General features: G+C 48.0%; 2 protein-coding genes across 9 annotated transcripts in view; one reads left to right on the top strand and one right to left on the bottom strand.

Moving 5' to 3' along the window:
* Nucleotides 1-309: 309 nt before the first annotated feature.
* APH1A (aph-1A gamma-secretase subunit) lies at nt 310-12266 on the top strand. Of its 2 annotated transcripts, none has more exons than XM_075607726.1 (7): nt 310-484; nt 1455-1625; nt 3498-3571; nt 4219-4341; nt 6625-6752; nt 7580-7703; nt 8836-12266. In XM_075607726.1, exons 1-7 carry the CDS (start codon nt 372-374, stop codon nt 8898-8900), a joined length of 798 nt encoding a protein of 265 aa, XP_075463841.1. In that variant the 5' UTR covers nt 310-371; the 3' UTR covers nt 8901-12266. The 2 variants fall into 2 exon arrangements, with proteins under 2 accessions (XP_075463841.1, XP_075463842.1); XM_075607727.1 differs by having other exon boundaries at nt 312-484; nt 8883-12266.
* CA14 (carbonic anhydrase 14) overlaps nt 11651-13871 on the bottom strand; it is a 93571-nt gene continuing 91350 nt past the window's right edge. For all 7 annotated transcript variants that reach the window (XM_075607719.1, XM_075607718.1, XM_075607722.1 and 4 more), the window contains one exon: nt 11651-13572. In XM_075607719.1, coding sequence (XP_075463834.1) covers nt 13428-13572 — 145 coding nt within the window. In that variant the 3' untranslated portion in view covers nt 11651-13427. The remainder of the gene's footprint in view (nt 13573-13871) is intronic.

The raw sequence follows: 13871 nt of genomic DNA, 5'->3' as shown, positions 1-13871 counted from the left end.
GTGTAATTATCACATCCCAGATAATTGTGTGCACATTTTAGTACCATTTTTCTTTGTGGGCTGTAAAGGGGGCTTTATTAACCCCTACACGCCCAGAGCAGTTTGCACTGCACTGCTAAAATGTATATAAATAAAATAATATACTAAAATAATAATGAAAAGGTGAACAGCTCTGAGTGAGACTCACTCCTAATAAATGACACACACACCTCTCTGTTGTCATTGCCGGAGAACAAAGAATCCCACGTGGCTCTCACCAGATGACTACAACTCCCGGCCTGCTACGCGGCACGTGGTGACGTACGCGGAGATGGTGTGTGGGCTTCCGTAGGGAGGACGCGGAAGCGGGGCACGCTGGGGCCTCCGGTAAGATGGGGGCGGCGGTGTTCTTTGGCTGCACGTTCGTCGCCTTCGGCCCGGCCTTGTCCCTCTTCATCATCACCATCGCTGGGGACCCGCTGAGAGTCATCATCCTGGTGGCCGGGTGAGTGCCATAGTGACGCTGAGTATCTCTGCACCGCCGCAGCAGCAGCAGCAGCTCTGTATATACTCGTGCCGACCATTCTAGTGGGATTGAGTAGTACTCCTCTCCCACGTATATGTCCATTCTGACCCTTTTATAGTAGGTCTATCACTGCACCCTCACGTATACATTCACACTGACCTTTGTAGTGGTGCTGAGTATCACTTCGTCTACATCACCCTGTATATACTGTGTATATCTGTACATCTATAGTGTGCTATGTACAATAATACTACATTGTATAGTGATAACAAGCATTGCTGCACCTCTAGCATATTAACCTTTTATAATGGGACCGAGTAACTTTATACATCAACAGTCAATAGAATATAATCATGTGCAGCACTGTATAGTGGGAAGAGTATCCCTACAGACCATCAGTCACTATCTAGAGCAGGCCTGCACAACTCCAGTCCATGAGGGCCGCAAACAGGCCAGGTTTTTAGGATATCCCTACTTCAGCACAGCTGGCTCAATTAGTGGCTCAGTATGACTGAGCCACTAATTGAGTCAGCTGTGCTGATTTAGGGATATCCTGAAAACCTGGCCTGTTTGTGGCCCTCGAGGACTGGAGTTGTGCAGGCCTGATCTAGAGTATATAGTAATTCTAAGTATTTCTATGCACTGTCCGCATCCTAAACGTTTCCCACACACTGTAGTTGTGTAAAACAGAATGTTGTAAGATGTGAGACTGGCGCACGTGTGCAGATGTGTGAGACTGGCACATGCGCGCAGATGTGTGAGGCTGGCGCACGCGTGCAGATGTGTGAGGCTGGCGCACGCGTGCAGATGTGTGAGACTGGCGCACGCGTGCAGATGTGTGAGACTGGCGCACGCGTGCAGATGTGTGAGACGGGCGCAAATGTGTGAGACTGGCGCACGCGCACACAGATGAACATTGGAAGTAACTTGGGGCCTGTCTCTTATACAGCTCATTCTTCTGGTTGGTGTCTGTCCTGCTCTCCTCCTTGATCTGGTTTGTGTCCATTCAGTTCGGTAACAAGAACGACTCTACCCTTCAGTACGGACTGTTAATATTTGGTGCTGCAGTATCTGTTCTGCTACAAGAGACCTTCAGATACGCCTACTATCGATTACTCAAGTAAGACCCCATTGCGTACAAAGACTTTTACCTGTTGTAACACATCAGTAGTAACCATTAAATAAAATAATTATGTTGTGTGGAATAAACACCCTTTTCTGCAATATATTTTTTATTCTGTAGTCCCCACTTTTTTTCCCCTTAAAGAGACCTTGCTGGCAGTGGAGGGGTTAAAATGATCATATTGCAGATCTACATTAAAATATGACAATCTTTGTCTGAGATGCAGAAGCAGCGTATTTGGCAGCAGTGTTTTCCGCCCCCCTGTTATCTTGCCAGCAGAGGGGTGTTTTGTACACAAAACCGCCGTGATGAATCCGCCTCCTGGTTTCTGCGCTCACAATCCCAGATGTTTTAATCGTTGCATGTTGGGTTTCATTTTGATCGACCCTATTGGGGTACAAGTTAAACCAGTTTGAAGCTATACTTGTATAAAGGATGTTGCCTGCGCTTGGATCACATCATTCCATTCTCTGGGCAGATTGTCACATGCCTTAGTCATTAGGAGGAAGTTCAGCGCTAAGGAAAAGAGGAAGGGGTGTCATGGACACGGAAGTAACAAAAATGGGTGCTGTATCCTGTAAATTAACCCTTTCGCTGCCAGGAACACACATTGCATGCCAGTTTGTGCTAGATCTCTGCAAGGCTGACTTGCGTTGAGATATAGAGTATTTTGCATTTTAATCTTTTCTATAACTGTTAAATACGCCCACAACATACTGTATATTGTCCCTAACTGTCCATGAAATGTCTGTAAATATAACGTGTACCCATGTGTTGTCATTGTAAGGTTGTGCCAAGGACACACTTAAAAACGAGAGGTACCTCTCAATGTGTTATTTCCTGGTCTTGCAAAAATAAATACCGCTAACCCCTGCGTCTTCTGCTGCGTTCGGCACCTGTGTGTTTCTCTGTTGCTACCATTTGGGCATCCGCTGAAATGAGTAACGGGCGGCTTTGTGCTGTTCCAGACGTTGCCAGCGGGATATCCAGTGAATTTCTTTGCACTTCACCCTCCTGTCTAGTGTTCCGGTTCCTACATTTTCTGAATACCGGGTAACGGGTGCGAATCATTTTACTCGGCCGGTTACCGGGACGGCACTTTCCTGCAGGTGAGGAAGACCACGGCGACATCTGGGAGCAGCAGCAGAGGTCCTGGTGGCAGCAGCAGAAGGAAGATTACTACTGAACACCATATAATACAAAATCATTCATATTTACCGGTGCACTTCTGTTGAAAGAAGTCCTGCTGGAAATCCAAATCATACAATACTATAAGTACAGTGCAGGAACGTTCCTCTTGGACAGCCTGGGAGGAGCCGGCTGTCCAATAGGAACGCTCCTGCTCCGGTCACATGGTTCCCCGGATCACACTGGTATCAGCTGTGTGCTGGATTCCTGCTGCTCCCGTCGGCTGAACACGGACTTCTGTTGCTGCCACCAGGACCTCTGCTGCTGCTCCCAGATGTCGCCGCGGTCTTCTTCACCTTCCGTCGCCGGCTGCAGGTGAGTGATGAAGTATTTTCATTTACAGTGACATTACCCGGCGCCTAACCCCATACTGCCGGGTCCGGGTAGCTGAAAAAGCGCCGGGTACCGGGTAATTACCCGGTGCTCAGTACATCACTACTCCTGTCATTAATCAGCCTCCTGATTCTGCTGGAATTTCAGATTCCTCAATCATTTCTTTAGATTTTTTGGCTGGGTGTAAGATTACCTCTTCTTTTGTACATTGAGCGTAACTTTAGATGCAAAAAGTGTTTAGTAAATGTAATGTCAATAAGGGTAAAACTGTATAAATACAACCATTAGTATCGATTTATGGGACAACCCAACTTGTTCAAGCTATTAACACACTCTCCTGTTCCTTAGGAAAGCTGACGAGGGTCTGGCTACCATCAGTGAAGATGGGAGATCCCCTATTTCTATCCAGCAGATGGCCTATGGTGAGTACACATGCAGGGGGAACCTGCTGTTATCCTAGCGCGACACCCTAGGGCTCTGAAGCTATTAGTGTTCAGGTCAGTTTTTAAGGCTATCCCTGCTTCAGCACTTTGAGCCACCTGTGCTGAAGCAGGGATATCCCTAATACCTGGCCTGTTGGTGGCCCTTGAGGATTGGAGTTGGCTTCCACTGTTCTAGCCCCTGGTGACAAGTCATGGTTGGGTGTTAGATTGAGCCAGCTGTGCTGAAGCAGGTATATCCTGAACCTGACTTGTTGGTGGCTCTTGAGGACTCGAGTTGGCCACCTCTGGCCGATAAGTCTTAGGCCATGCTTATAGTGCTGGCGACACGACGTCGCACGAAAACAAATGCATTGCCGCCGCGTGCGTTTATAGTGCGCGCGACGGAGCGACGTCGCCGTCGTGCAAACTGGTAGTCGGCAAAATTTGATTTTTCAAGGGCTGTCTGGTCACGTGACGGCCCTTGAACCAATCAAATTGCCGGAAACACGCACCGCCGCCCGGCGAAATATAACTTTAGCCGGTGGCGACGGGTAACGTCACTCATCGTGTCGCCATCGACGGCACTATAGGCACGGCCTACCGGTGCTCATCAGTTTGCCCACTGTTACTCTGTTTTATTTTCACAGTGTCCGGTTTCGCTTTTGGGATCATCAGCGGAGTGTTCTCTGTCATTAACATCCTGGCAGACGCCGTGGGGCCTGGCATAGTGGGGGTGCATGGAGATTCTCCCCATTACTTTATTACTTCAGGTAAGGGGGTTCCCATTGTCGGAGAGGAGTGCTTGCCTATTATCAATATACAGTTGCTAAGGCTAGGTCCCCGCTGCAGCACTTGCTGCAAGAACTGCCCCTCAATGGGGCCGGGGCCGCTACCTCCCGCTCACCCCCCGTCTTTCCCCGTGCAGCTCTGCACAGACCGGGGAACCGAACTGCACGTACCGCCAGCCTGGCAGGCGCGCGCGTGTAGCGCCAGGGCCTTAGCCTTAGGTGGGTTCTTACAAGCCCAGGCCACTAGGGATTAATACAAAAGGCAGCATCGGTCAAGGCTCAGTGATAAAAGAACCCAGTCTGAGTTTTTCCCACTATCTAGCTTTATTGCCCTGTTAATGCACAGGGTTAACAGCAGGAAGAAAACACTGTTACACAGGAATGAATGGATGACAATTGTGTAGAACAGGGGTGCGCAAAGTTTCTGACCCGCTGCCCCCCCCCCCCCCCCGTGTGCCAGCTCAGCGCTCGCCCCCACCCCCTTTCCTGGGACACCGCAGCATCATTTGATGCGCACATCACATGAAATGATGCCGTGGCGACGCGTGCAGAAGCCTACTGAATCCCAGTAAGTTGAGGATGCAGAGGCCTCGCACGGTCCCCCGGCATTTAACTTAAATGCTTCGGAAGAGCGCAGAGCCTCTGCACCCGCCTTGCCCCCCCCCCCCCCCCCCCAAACATAAAATCCTGCGCACCCTTGGTGTAGAAGATGAAATACTCCTGAATTTGAGTCACATTACTCATTCATACTAACCACACCCCTGATCTGTACCAACTTTTTTCAATAGATGACTAAAATTGATTAGTTTTTCCTATTTAAAATAATGAGTCTGTAACTTGCATAGTTTCTCTGTACCCATCAGATTAAAGCATAATCCTCTCCTCCCTGCCTCGAGGTAATTGTCCTCCCATCTCTGTACCAGTCTTATCTTACAACTTTCACATTCCAGCTCCCCCTTGAAGTACATCAACATTAATTAGGAGGGGCTAATGGACTTAGCTGTTAATGTAACTACTGTCAACTCTTTAGAAAGTAAATTACCCATCCACTATTGCTATACTACTTAACGTAGGTAATCCAAGCGGCACTTAAAACAAAACAGTGTGTATGATATATATATATATATATTTTCAAAAAATAAATAGATGATACCGTTCTGTGGCTAACGAAATGCTTTTATTTGTGCGAGCTTTCGAGATACACTGATCTCTTCTTCCGGCGATGTTACAATGAATGAAGCAAGCAAAGGGAATACTTAAAAACAGTGTCTCTTGGAATGTTATCTGTGCTTGTCCTTCCCCAGGTGTGGATGAGATTTTATATATATATATATATATATATATATATATATATATATATATATATATATTTCTCCTTAGATTACCTTTATTGAAAACTAATGACCTAAAATGTAGATCGATTGGTTCTCCCGTGATCAATCGGCAAAGATCCTGCTTCCCAGGGTTCACTAAATGGCTGCCTTTCAGTTTCAATCAATCCTTCAGTCAGTGTAACTCAGCAGCTACAACGTATCTTTATATTACTAAGGTAACATTATCTATTGTTAGTTTGCAGCTCAAACTGCTGGGAATATTGGCAACAAATGAACACAAACAGGAAAGTGTTATAAAGATGTTGCACTGCTGGGGGGGGTCCTGGTGGCGTGAGATTTTCTAAGGGGGGGTGCGGCGGCACGTGGCACTTAGAGGCCTCTGTAACGTCCTTTACCTTGTCTCCGGCGACGCGTCATTTGACGCCGGAGACAAGGTAAGGAGGAGAGAGAGCAGGAAAGGGGCGCAGGGGGAAACGTTTGCACACCATATTCATCAATTCAAACATATGAATGTTTCTAGTGGACGAAAATCACTTCTACCCCAGTGCTCGGTTACCCACTAGGCACGTGCCATGGGGCTCCCCCTAAGGTTGCAGTGGGACGGTGCTGCGACACCCCCGCTTCCCATGCACCGCCCGGTGGTCACTGTCTGCCATAGTCTCCCTCCTGCTACAGTGTTGCGTCGTCATTGTGACCCGACGTCACATGGTGATGTGTTGCCATGACAACACGATGTCACATGATGCTGCAAGAGGCGGACCGCCCCAAGTAAAGTCCCCCATAGTCTAGGTGCATAAGTGCCCCAGAGGGTCTCCATCCGCCACTGTTGTACCCCATGCTCCGATTCTGTGACTCCTTCGGTGCTGTGCATAGTATTGGAGAATCCCAGCCGGCGTCTCATATGAACGTTCCTCTCCCCGTCTCCTCCCAGCATTCCTGACCATGGCCATCGTTTTCCTCCACACCTTCTGGGGGATCGTTTTCTTCGACGCCTGCGAGAAAAAGCGACCGTGGCACATCGTGGGGGTGGTGATCAGTCACCTGGCCACATCAGGACTGGTGAGTGTCAGAATGGGGGTCAGCAAGGCTTTATTCCTGACGTCTGTCCTTGTGCTTTAATCTGCAAGTTAAGTTCTGGACGTGCCTAAAAAGTTCTGCAACGAGCAATACAAATATAGCACTTAATCTTTATTCAGTTTCTCAAAGCAGATTGAAGCAGCATTACAGTCTTATTCTGCACACACAAACATCGCAGGAAGTCTGCGTTTAATATGGGTTTTTTTTGCCGATGTTGGATTAGTGCAGTGATGTCCAACCTTCTTTTTTTGGTTAAAGAACCCTATGGGAAATTCTGAGGAACCCCAACCCTCTCTAATAGCGCGTCTGAGATCAGATACATTGTAAATTCTTCTGTATTTGGTACAATTTTAAAATGACCTGAAAATTACAGGGAACTGTTTAGGGACGCCCAAGGGTTCCTAGGAACCCTGGTTGAAAAACACTGAATTAGGCTGTGGCCCCGCTGGCGCTGACCGCGCTAATGCTTGAGTGGTGACGTCACCAACTCTCTAAGCATGAGCGCGGGTGTTCTGTGAATTTTGTGCACGGGCGGGTTGCATGGGGGGGCCTATTGAGCGTGCTTCGAACACTCTTTTTTTTGTTCCCAAGCGCCCAGCTTGGGAGAGCATGCGTGCCCGCTTGAGAATTCACTTTGCACAAAGTGAACTCGGCAAGCGCTGTCCGCTCAGTGCTAGCGGGGACGCAGCCTTAGTGTCTCAGTACCTCACTACCAGTGGGCACGTGGTGCTCTGGAAGATGCTGCAAGCGTCCTGTACTGAGACCATCAGTATTACATTGACTCTCTGTCCCTGACTTCTCTCCCATAGACTTTCCTGAACCCGTGGTATGAAGCCAGTCTGATTCCTATATACGCCATCACCATATGCATGGCCATGTGGGCTTTTCTGGCCGCGGGAGGTTCCTACCAAAGTCTCCGCAAATGCCTCACCTGTAAGTATAGAACCTTGTACGTTTTGGACTCTTGTGTATGACTGTCTGGTTTAAACGTCTTCTCTTGTCCCGTGACTCCACAGTTAATGCGATTTGTGCGAGAACATGAGTGTTCAATACAACATGGAGGTTCATTATTCATTACTGATCTGTGGTCTCAGAGTTACTGTATAAGGCCGTGATTATACCTAAAAACGCCGGCGGCTGCGCTTAGTGCAGCTCCGCGTGGCCGAAAAACAAAATGCAAAAAAAACAATGATGGTAAAGATACCTGTAGCAGCATGCGCGCCGCCTGGTGCTACAGGGCGGGCGACTGGTGAGGAGACAGAGGGGTTTGTTCTCTGGGGTCGACGGCCGCGTCACGTGAGCGGTTCAGCCAATGAGGGGCGAACCGGCCACGCCTCCCTGTCTCCTCTGCTTCTCTTCTCCCCTGTATTTTCAAGATGCCGCTCGGCGGCGTGAGGGCGACATCACCAGAATGCGCTGCCGCCCGCTGGCATCTGGTATAATCAAGGCCTTAGGCTTTTTTTTTTTTTAAAAAGCTCAATCAAGATCTGCCCTCTTATCCACTTAATAGTGACGGACCTGCTGCAATATAAAGCTATAGTGGACAAGCAGCATACGCTACGAACTTGGCATTCCTAGTGCTGAGGCTTTTTTTGTGAGTTTCAGTTTCTCTTAGAAGGTGCGTTGAAGGACACAATTATATGTCCCCTTAGTAGCCAGAGTGGCCGGTGACACATTACAATGTTTAATAGCGGGCGTCTATTATTAGTTTGCGAAGTGTTATTGCCGTTTGAGAAAGGAGTCAGTCGGCGGTCTGTGCATTGATCACTTTAAATATCCAGGTTGGTTGCTAGTTTTATTCCCATTGTAAGCGCGAGTGCAGCAGGCGGCACCGGGCTGCCCATTACATCCATCTGTGCAATGGATGCCAATGTGGCAAGTAATTCGATTTGACCTAGTAACTTGGGCGTGTAGATTTGGAAGTGACACTATAGTGCCCATTACAACATGTTGGCCCTCTGTCAGCGCAAGGGTTTAAGTAACTGCCCCGGGGCTTTTGCTTTGCAGGAGCAGCCTCCAGAGCCGTTCCCGTTTTAGTTAAACCGGAACCGTTTTGTTTCTGCAGGCAAACGGCCGGACAGTAACCAGGTTATGGTCTATTCTGCTCTTCAGGTGCCCGCTGAGGACTGAGGCCAGCTCAGCTGCAGTGCAGCCACGAACGGACATTGCAACCGAGAGACCATCCAAGTGCTCCTCTCCCAGAAGCCGGCTCCCCTTTTCTATGCCACCTGGGGCAACAGGACCTTTCCTCCTTGTTTTGTCTTTGGTTCCAGGTCCTCCGTGCCGGCTGCTGGCTCTACTCAGGCTGCGTGGAGCAATCTGGCATTGCTCATGCATTCAACCAGTACAATAGTAGGACTTTAAAGACACACGTTCTGTTCCTATCACGGGAGCTTTAAAGAGTCTGCAGCTGCTTCAGCCCTGCAGTATTTTCATTTTTTATTTGTATAATTATTCATCCGTAGTGAGACTTCCTTTGGTCCAACTGACAACTGCCGTTTTAAGCAATGGTTTAAGTCAGGGTTGGGCAACTCCCAGTGCTCAAGGGCCACCAACAGGTCAAGTGTTCAGGATACCCCTGCTTCAGCACAGGTGGCTCAGCCACAGATTGTGCCACATGTGCTGAAGCAGGGATAGCCTGAAAACCTGACATGGTGGTGGCCCTTGAGGACTGGAGTTGGCCACCCCTGGACGAAGAGGGTGTTGATGGGTTTTCGGACTGTTCTTCTTGATGTGGGACAGAATGACACGCAGGAGAAAGGATAGTCACAAATAACGGCTGCTCCTCAGGGACAGAGGATGAAGCTACGAAATCATTGCGGTTTTCTGACCCTTTGCCGTTTTGTTGCACATTTCTCGCCCCCCCCCCCCCCCCCCTCCTCACATCAATGATATGATTGAGAGCAGCAACGCTGCTGGGATGTAATAATTGCAGCAGTTGGGACATGCATGGAACCATTATGCTACTGGGAGGGCGTATAACTCATTGCTCTGTATAGGATTCAAAGCAGCATTTTCATCTGCTCTGACCAAGTCAGAGGTCCTGCTAATGTACAGCGGCCCTAACATACAGTACATTGCAAGGTCAGCAGTGGTGGTGCGCAGGGTTCAACCCAGATGCCATCGTACCACCGCAAAATAACAGTTCTGTCCCTCTCCAGAGCATTGCTCTCTGTTTGGAGATAAAGGTGTAGTTCAGTTGGTGCTATTTTTGGCAGGCCCCCGTGTGGTATCATGGTTCCTGTTCTTTAGCTTAGCTCCGGGGACCCCCTGCTTCCTGACATACCTCCGTAGGGGGTGCAAGTAGCAGCTCCGGCTGTGTGTGGGGAATATAATGGCGGCGTAGATGTCTCGTTGGCCAATTTAGGAAGGCGTGACGGCATTCCTTGCGGCTTCCTTTTGGCCCACGTGAGCAGGACATTTAAACCTGCGGAGCGGCTACCAGCATCACCTACGGAGGTTAGTATGTCGGGGAGCTGGCGGTCACCAGACCCAAAATGAACGCCATTCCGCTCTGGAGTCACACTGCTTCCCAACTATTTAATTATTTTTTTAATTAAATCTGCTCCTTTTTAATCCCCTCGTTTCCAAAGGAGCCTCTGCCTCATTGCTTTGCGATCTGTGCGAGGCCTCTCTGGTAGGGAAGAGAATAATGTGCTGGGTCTGTATTTCAGATGTGACAGAGCTTTGACTTGCTCACACGCCCCCACCCCATTACAGGGCAAGCACTTAGCCATTCTGCACCTTTCTGGTTTCTGTCCCCATGACAACCACACCGTCTGTACTGTATGAGATGCTCAAACTACATGGATCGCTTAACTGGGCAGTGTGGTCCATGAGACGTGAACGAGCGCTGATCAGGCACCTAAATATATCCCGTTTATACAGCCAGTGTACATGTTTGTAAAGTCATTCTTTATCCCCCAAACCCTGGTGTATAGGTTTGGGAAGGCCTGGGTTAACTGGAACTTAGAGGTTGATGCACTATAGGTGATGCGTGCTGTCTGTAAGATGATGTCCGCACCTGTGGGGTGGGGGGAGAAATCCCATTGGAAAATGGTATCTGTATAGCGATTCCTTTTACTGTGCATTGCAGCATCCTGTGGCAGAGAGAGGGTTAAAGAGTTAGTCCCTCCCAATTTAGCAAAGGAATTTATTTACAGACTTCAAACCGGGTTTGGCAGGTGCTGAACTGTGCTATTTATAACCACCATGGTTCCTTGATCCCGAGATACTTACAGGTCTAGTTACCGGCGTTCCCTCATGGACATTCAAGCATCCATCCAACAGGCAACCGCAATGGTATTCACTGATGACGTAACAATTTCTATTGGCGTGTAGGACCTGTGGCAGCCATTGTGATTTAGGGAAATACCGTCAACTACACTGTAAGTATCTCAGTAACTGGGGGTTCCCCGGAGCTAAAATAAAGAGTGCGGTTCATCTCAGGGCGTCCTGGTTTGGATGCTATTTGACAAGTGACTTTTCAGAGCCCTAATGATCAAGGTGGTACGTCACTGGCCCTAGCACACCGACTATTGACGTACCACCAAGTATATCATGGAAAACGGCTTGGTTGCCAGGGATTGCTAGAGCTAGCCACAAACAGTGGTCGGCCCATTTGAAGCGGAGGTGGAGACCCGTTCACCCTGTTTACATCTGCTGGGGGCAGTCGGAGGAAGGTGTGGGGGGGGGAAGGTGGGGGGCGGGAGCTTCAGAACCGATCAGCTGACCACAAATGGTGGTGGACCCGTGGCGTTCTGTCGTTGGAACTCCAGCACTGCACGGATTGTGAGTTGCAGACATTGCTGACAAAGTTTGGCAACTTCATCAGGTACCTCATTGAAATGTAAAAATCACTACTGTTTTTACAGTCCCACCACACATTTCTCCAATAAAATAAGTATCTTTTCTTTTTCTTGTGGATGGTGGTTTTGTTTTTCCCCCTTACCCCACCCTGACTAACTAAATGGTAAGATGGAACTAGTGTGTAGCAATGATACGGCACACGGGAGTTTGATTAGGGTTGTGGCGCTGGGCTAACGTTATTTTCCATATAAAGAATAAAGGTATAAGTACTATGCCTTCGTTCCCATTTTCTGAGTTGTGTCTTTTCTATATTTAAGGGGAAATTGGGGCCCCTGCTCCCAGTAAATCTGGGTTTGTGTAGTTCTGTGCACTAAGGAGCATTTATATTTCTAACTAATAATATTTTCTACGAAGCTTGCAGGTTAACGCTTATATTGGGCGCTGCGGTATCACTGCTGTTCCTCGGGGGAAAAAAACACTGAGGTGTAAAAATTAAAGCGTTTAGGCGGAGAAACATTGTGAGGAAACTGGTTTCTCCCAAACGTGTATCAAGTAATTCTATAAACACTACATTTTGTTTACTAACTTATAAAACCTAAGATGTGTGCTGTATCCGCTTCCCCCTTGTATGTTTTCACTGGATTTTTGTAATTGCTATAGTTTAATGAATAAAACTGCCACCTTGTATCCGGTTTCTTTATCTTTGCGTACGTTCTGTGCACCCTCTTCCCACAGATAATCATCCTGAACCAGTCGAGTACAATAATATTGCAGTGGAAAGAGACCGCAGGGGACGTATATATACACACAACAAAATTTATGTGACGAGATTTGTAGAGAGAAACAGAAATGGTACCAAACACAGTCTGATCAGATGCCAGGCTACAAGGTTGTGTAGTAATCACAGCTTTAACAAATATATGCGCATTAAAATTCATAAAATCCCATTTGCTGCACTGGAAGACCATCACAATAATGTATTGCAGGCCCCACAGGTAGAAAAGGGTTAAACATCAGACGCCAACATTCTGTGCGCTTAGCGGACTGAAAATTCCGTAATGATGCGTAGACGGACGTTACTCCATCTTTTTGCCCCCATGTGATATGATGGGAAGTGTGCAAAGTCTTCAGACACAAGGAGAACAATACTTTGGTAAATCCTTTCCCTCCTCCAGTCGGAATAGACGAGTCTTGTGTAGCCGACGTGTTTGCAGTGGGTGTAGTAATGGCTTTTTTCCCCATGTACCAAAGATAAGGTGCTGCCCTTCTGATCACCACCAGGTGTCACTTCTGCGTATCCAGACAAACTTTCACATGGCTTTGTCCTTTGTTTCCAGATGGGGGCTTGAAACAGAAGCTTAGACAAAAGGCCATTCTAGTACTTAATGGCCTACCACCCACTGAGTCACATCGGAAGTGGGCTACGATAACCTGGTCACTCTTAGGGGACTCTGGGAACGCAACTGCTGAGTGCCTCATGTACTGACAAGCCATTGCAAGAATCTATGTCAGAGTTGTGGGGAGGACTCCACATTTTAACGGCAGACTGGGGAAACCGCAAATAAATGTGACTATCCAGACTTCTACAGGGACCACAATGGGACATTATTGCTCTAGACTAATGCTACTTAACCCAGTAGCTGGGAAGTCCTAACACCCATCTAATGGCAAAGACAAAATAAATCCAACTTTAGGAATATGACGTGTCCTGAAGGTCACAGCTCCACAGTTAATTAAAGCAGCATGTTTGGAGAAAACTATTCACAGTTGCAAAGACTTTGAGTCATTCATAGTGCCCTCCAAAAGGAGCTTGGCAGCCATGTTTTTGAAGGCCTTGGTGGTTAGAGGTTAAGGTAGAGTGGGCTTCTCTACCTGCTCAGCTTGGATGGCAGAGGACTGGAGAACAACATCAAAAGAAGAAGAAAAGGACTGAACACTCTCTGACTGGAGAACAACATCATTGGGTTTTTCTGCCGCCCTCATCCTGACTTTTCTGAGGAATAAGGAGCAAAATACAGTTTGTTAATTTCCTTGTACTAAATACCCAGTGTTACCGTTTGGTGTTACAGTTAAACTTCTGCTTTCCTTGGAGGTCCAGATGAGATGTCCCATCATTTGATGAGCACATCCCCCAAAGGAGCACCCACTGAATCATATAATATCAGGGTTGGACTTTGACCTTCTGAGGGCCTAAGCCAGGGGTGGGCAACTCCAGTCCCCAAGGGCCACCAACGGGTCTGGTTTCCAGGATATCCCTGCTTCAGCAGAGGTCTTTGACTGAGCCACTGATTG

Source organism: Ascaphus truei, chromosome 7 (genome assembly GCF_040206685.1).
Source record: "Ascaphus truei isolate aAscTru1 chromosome 7, aAscTru1.hap1, whole genome shotgun sequence".
In the NCBI taxonomy this organism is placed as follows: Eukaryota; Metazoa; Chordata; class Amphibia; order Anura; family Ascaphidae; genus Ascaphus; species Ascaphus truei.
Note: the sequence above shows the minus strand (reverse complement) of the source record. Positions and strands in the feature narration are given on the sequence as shown.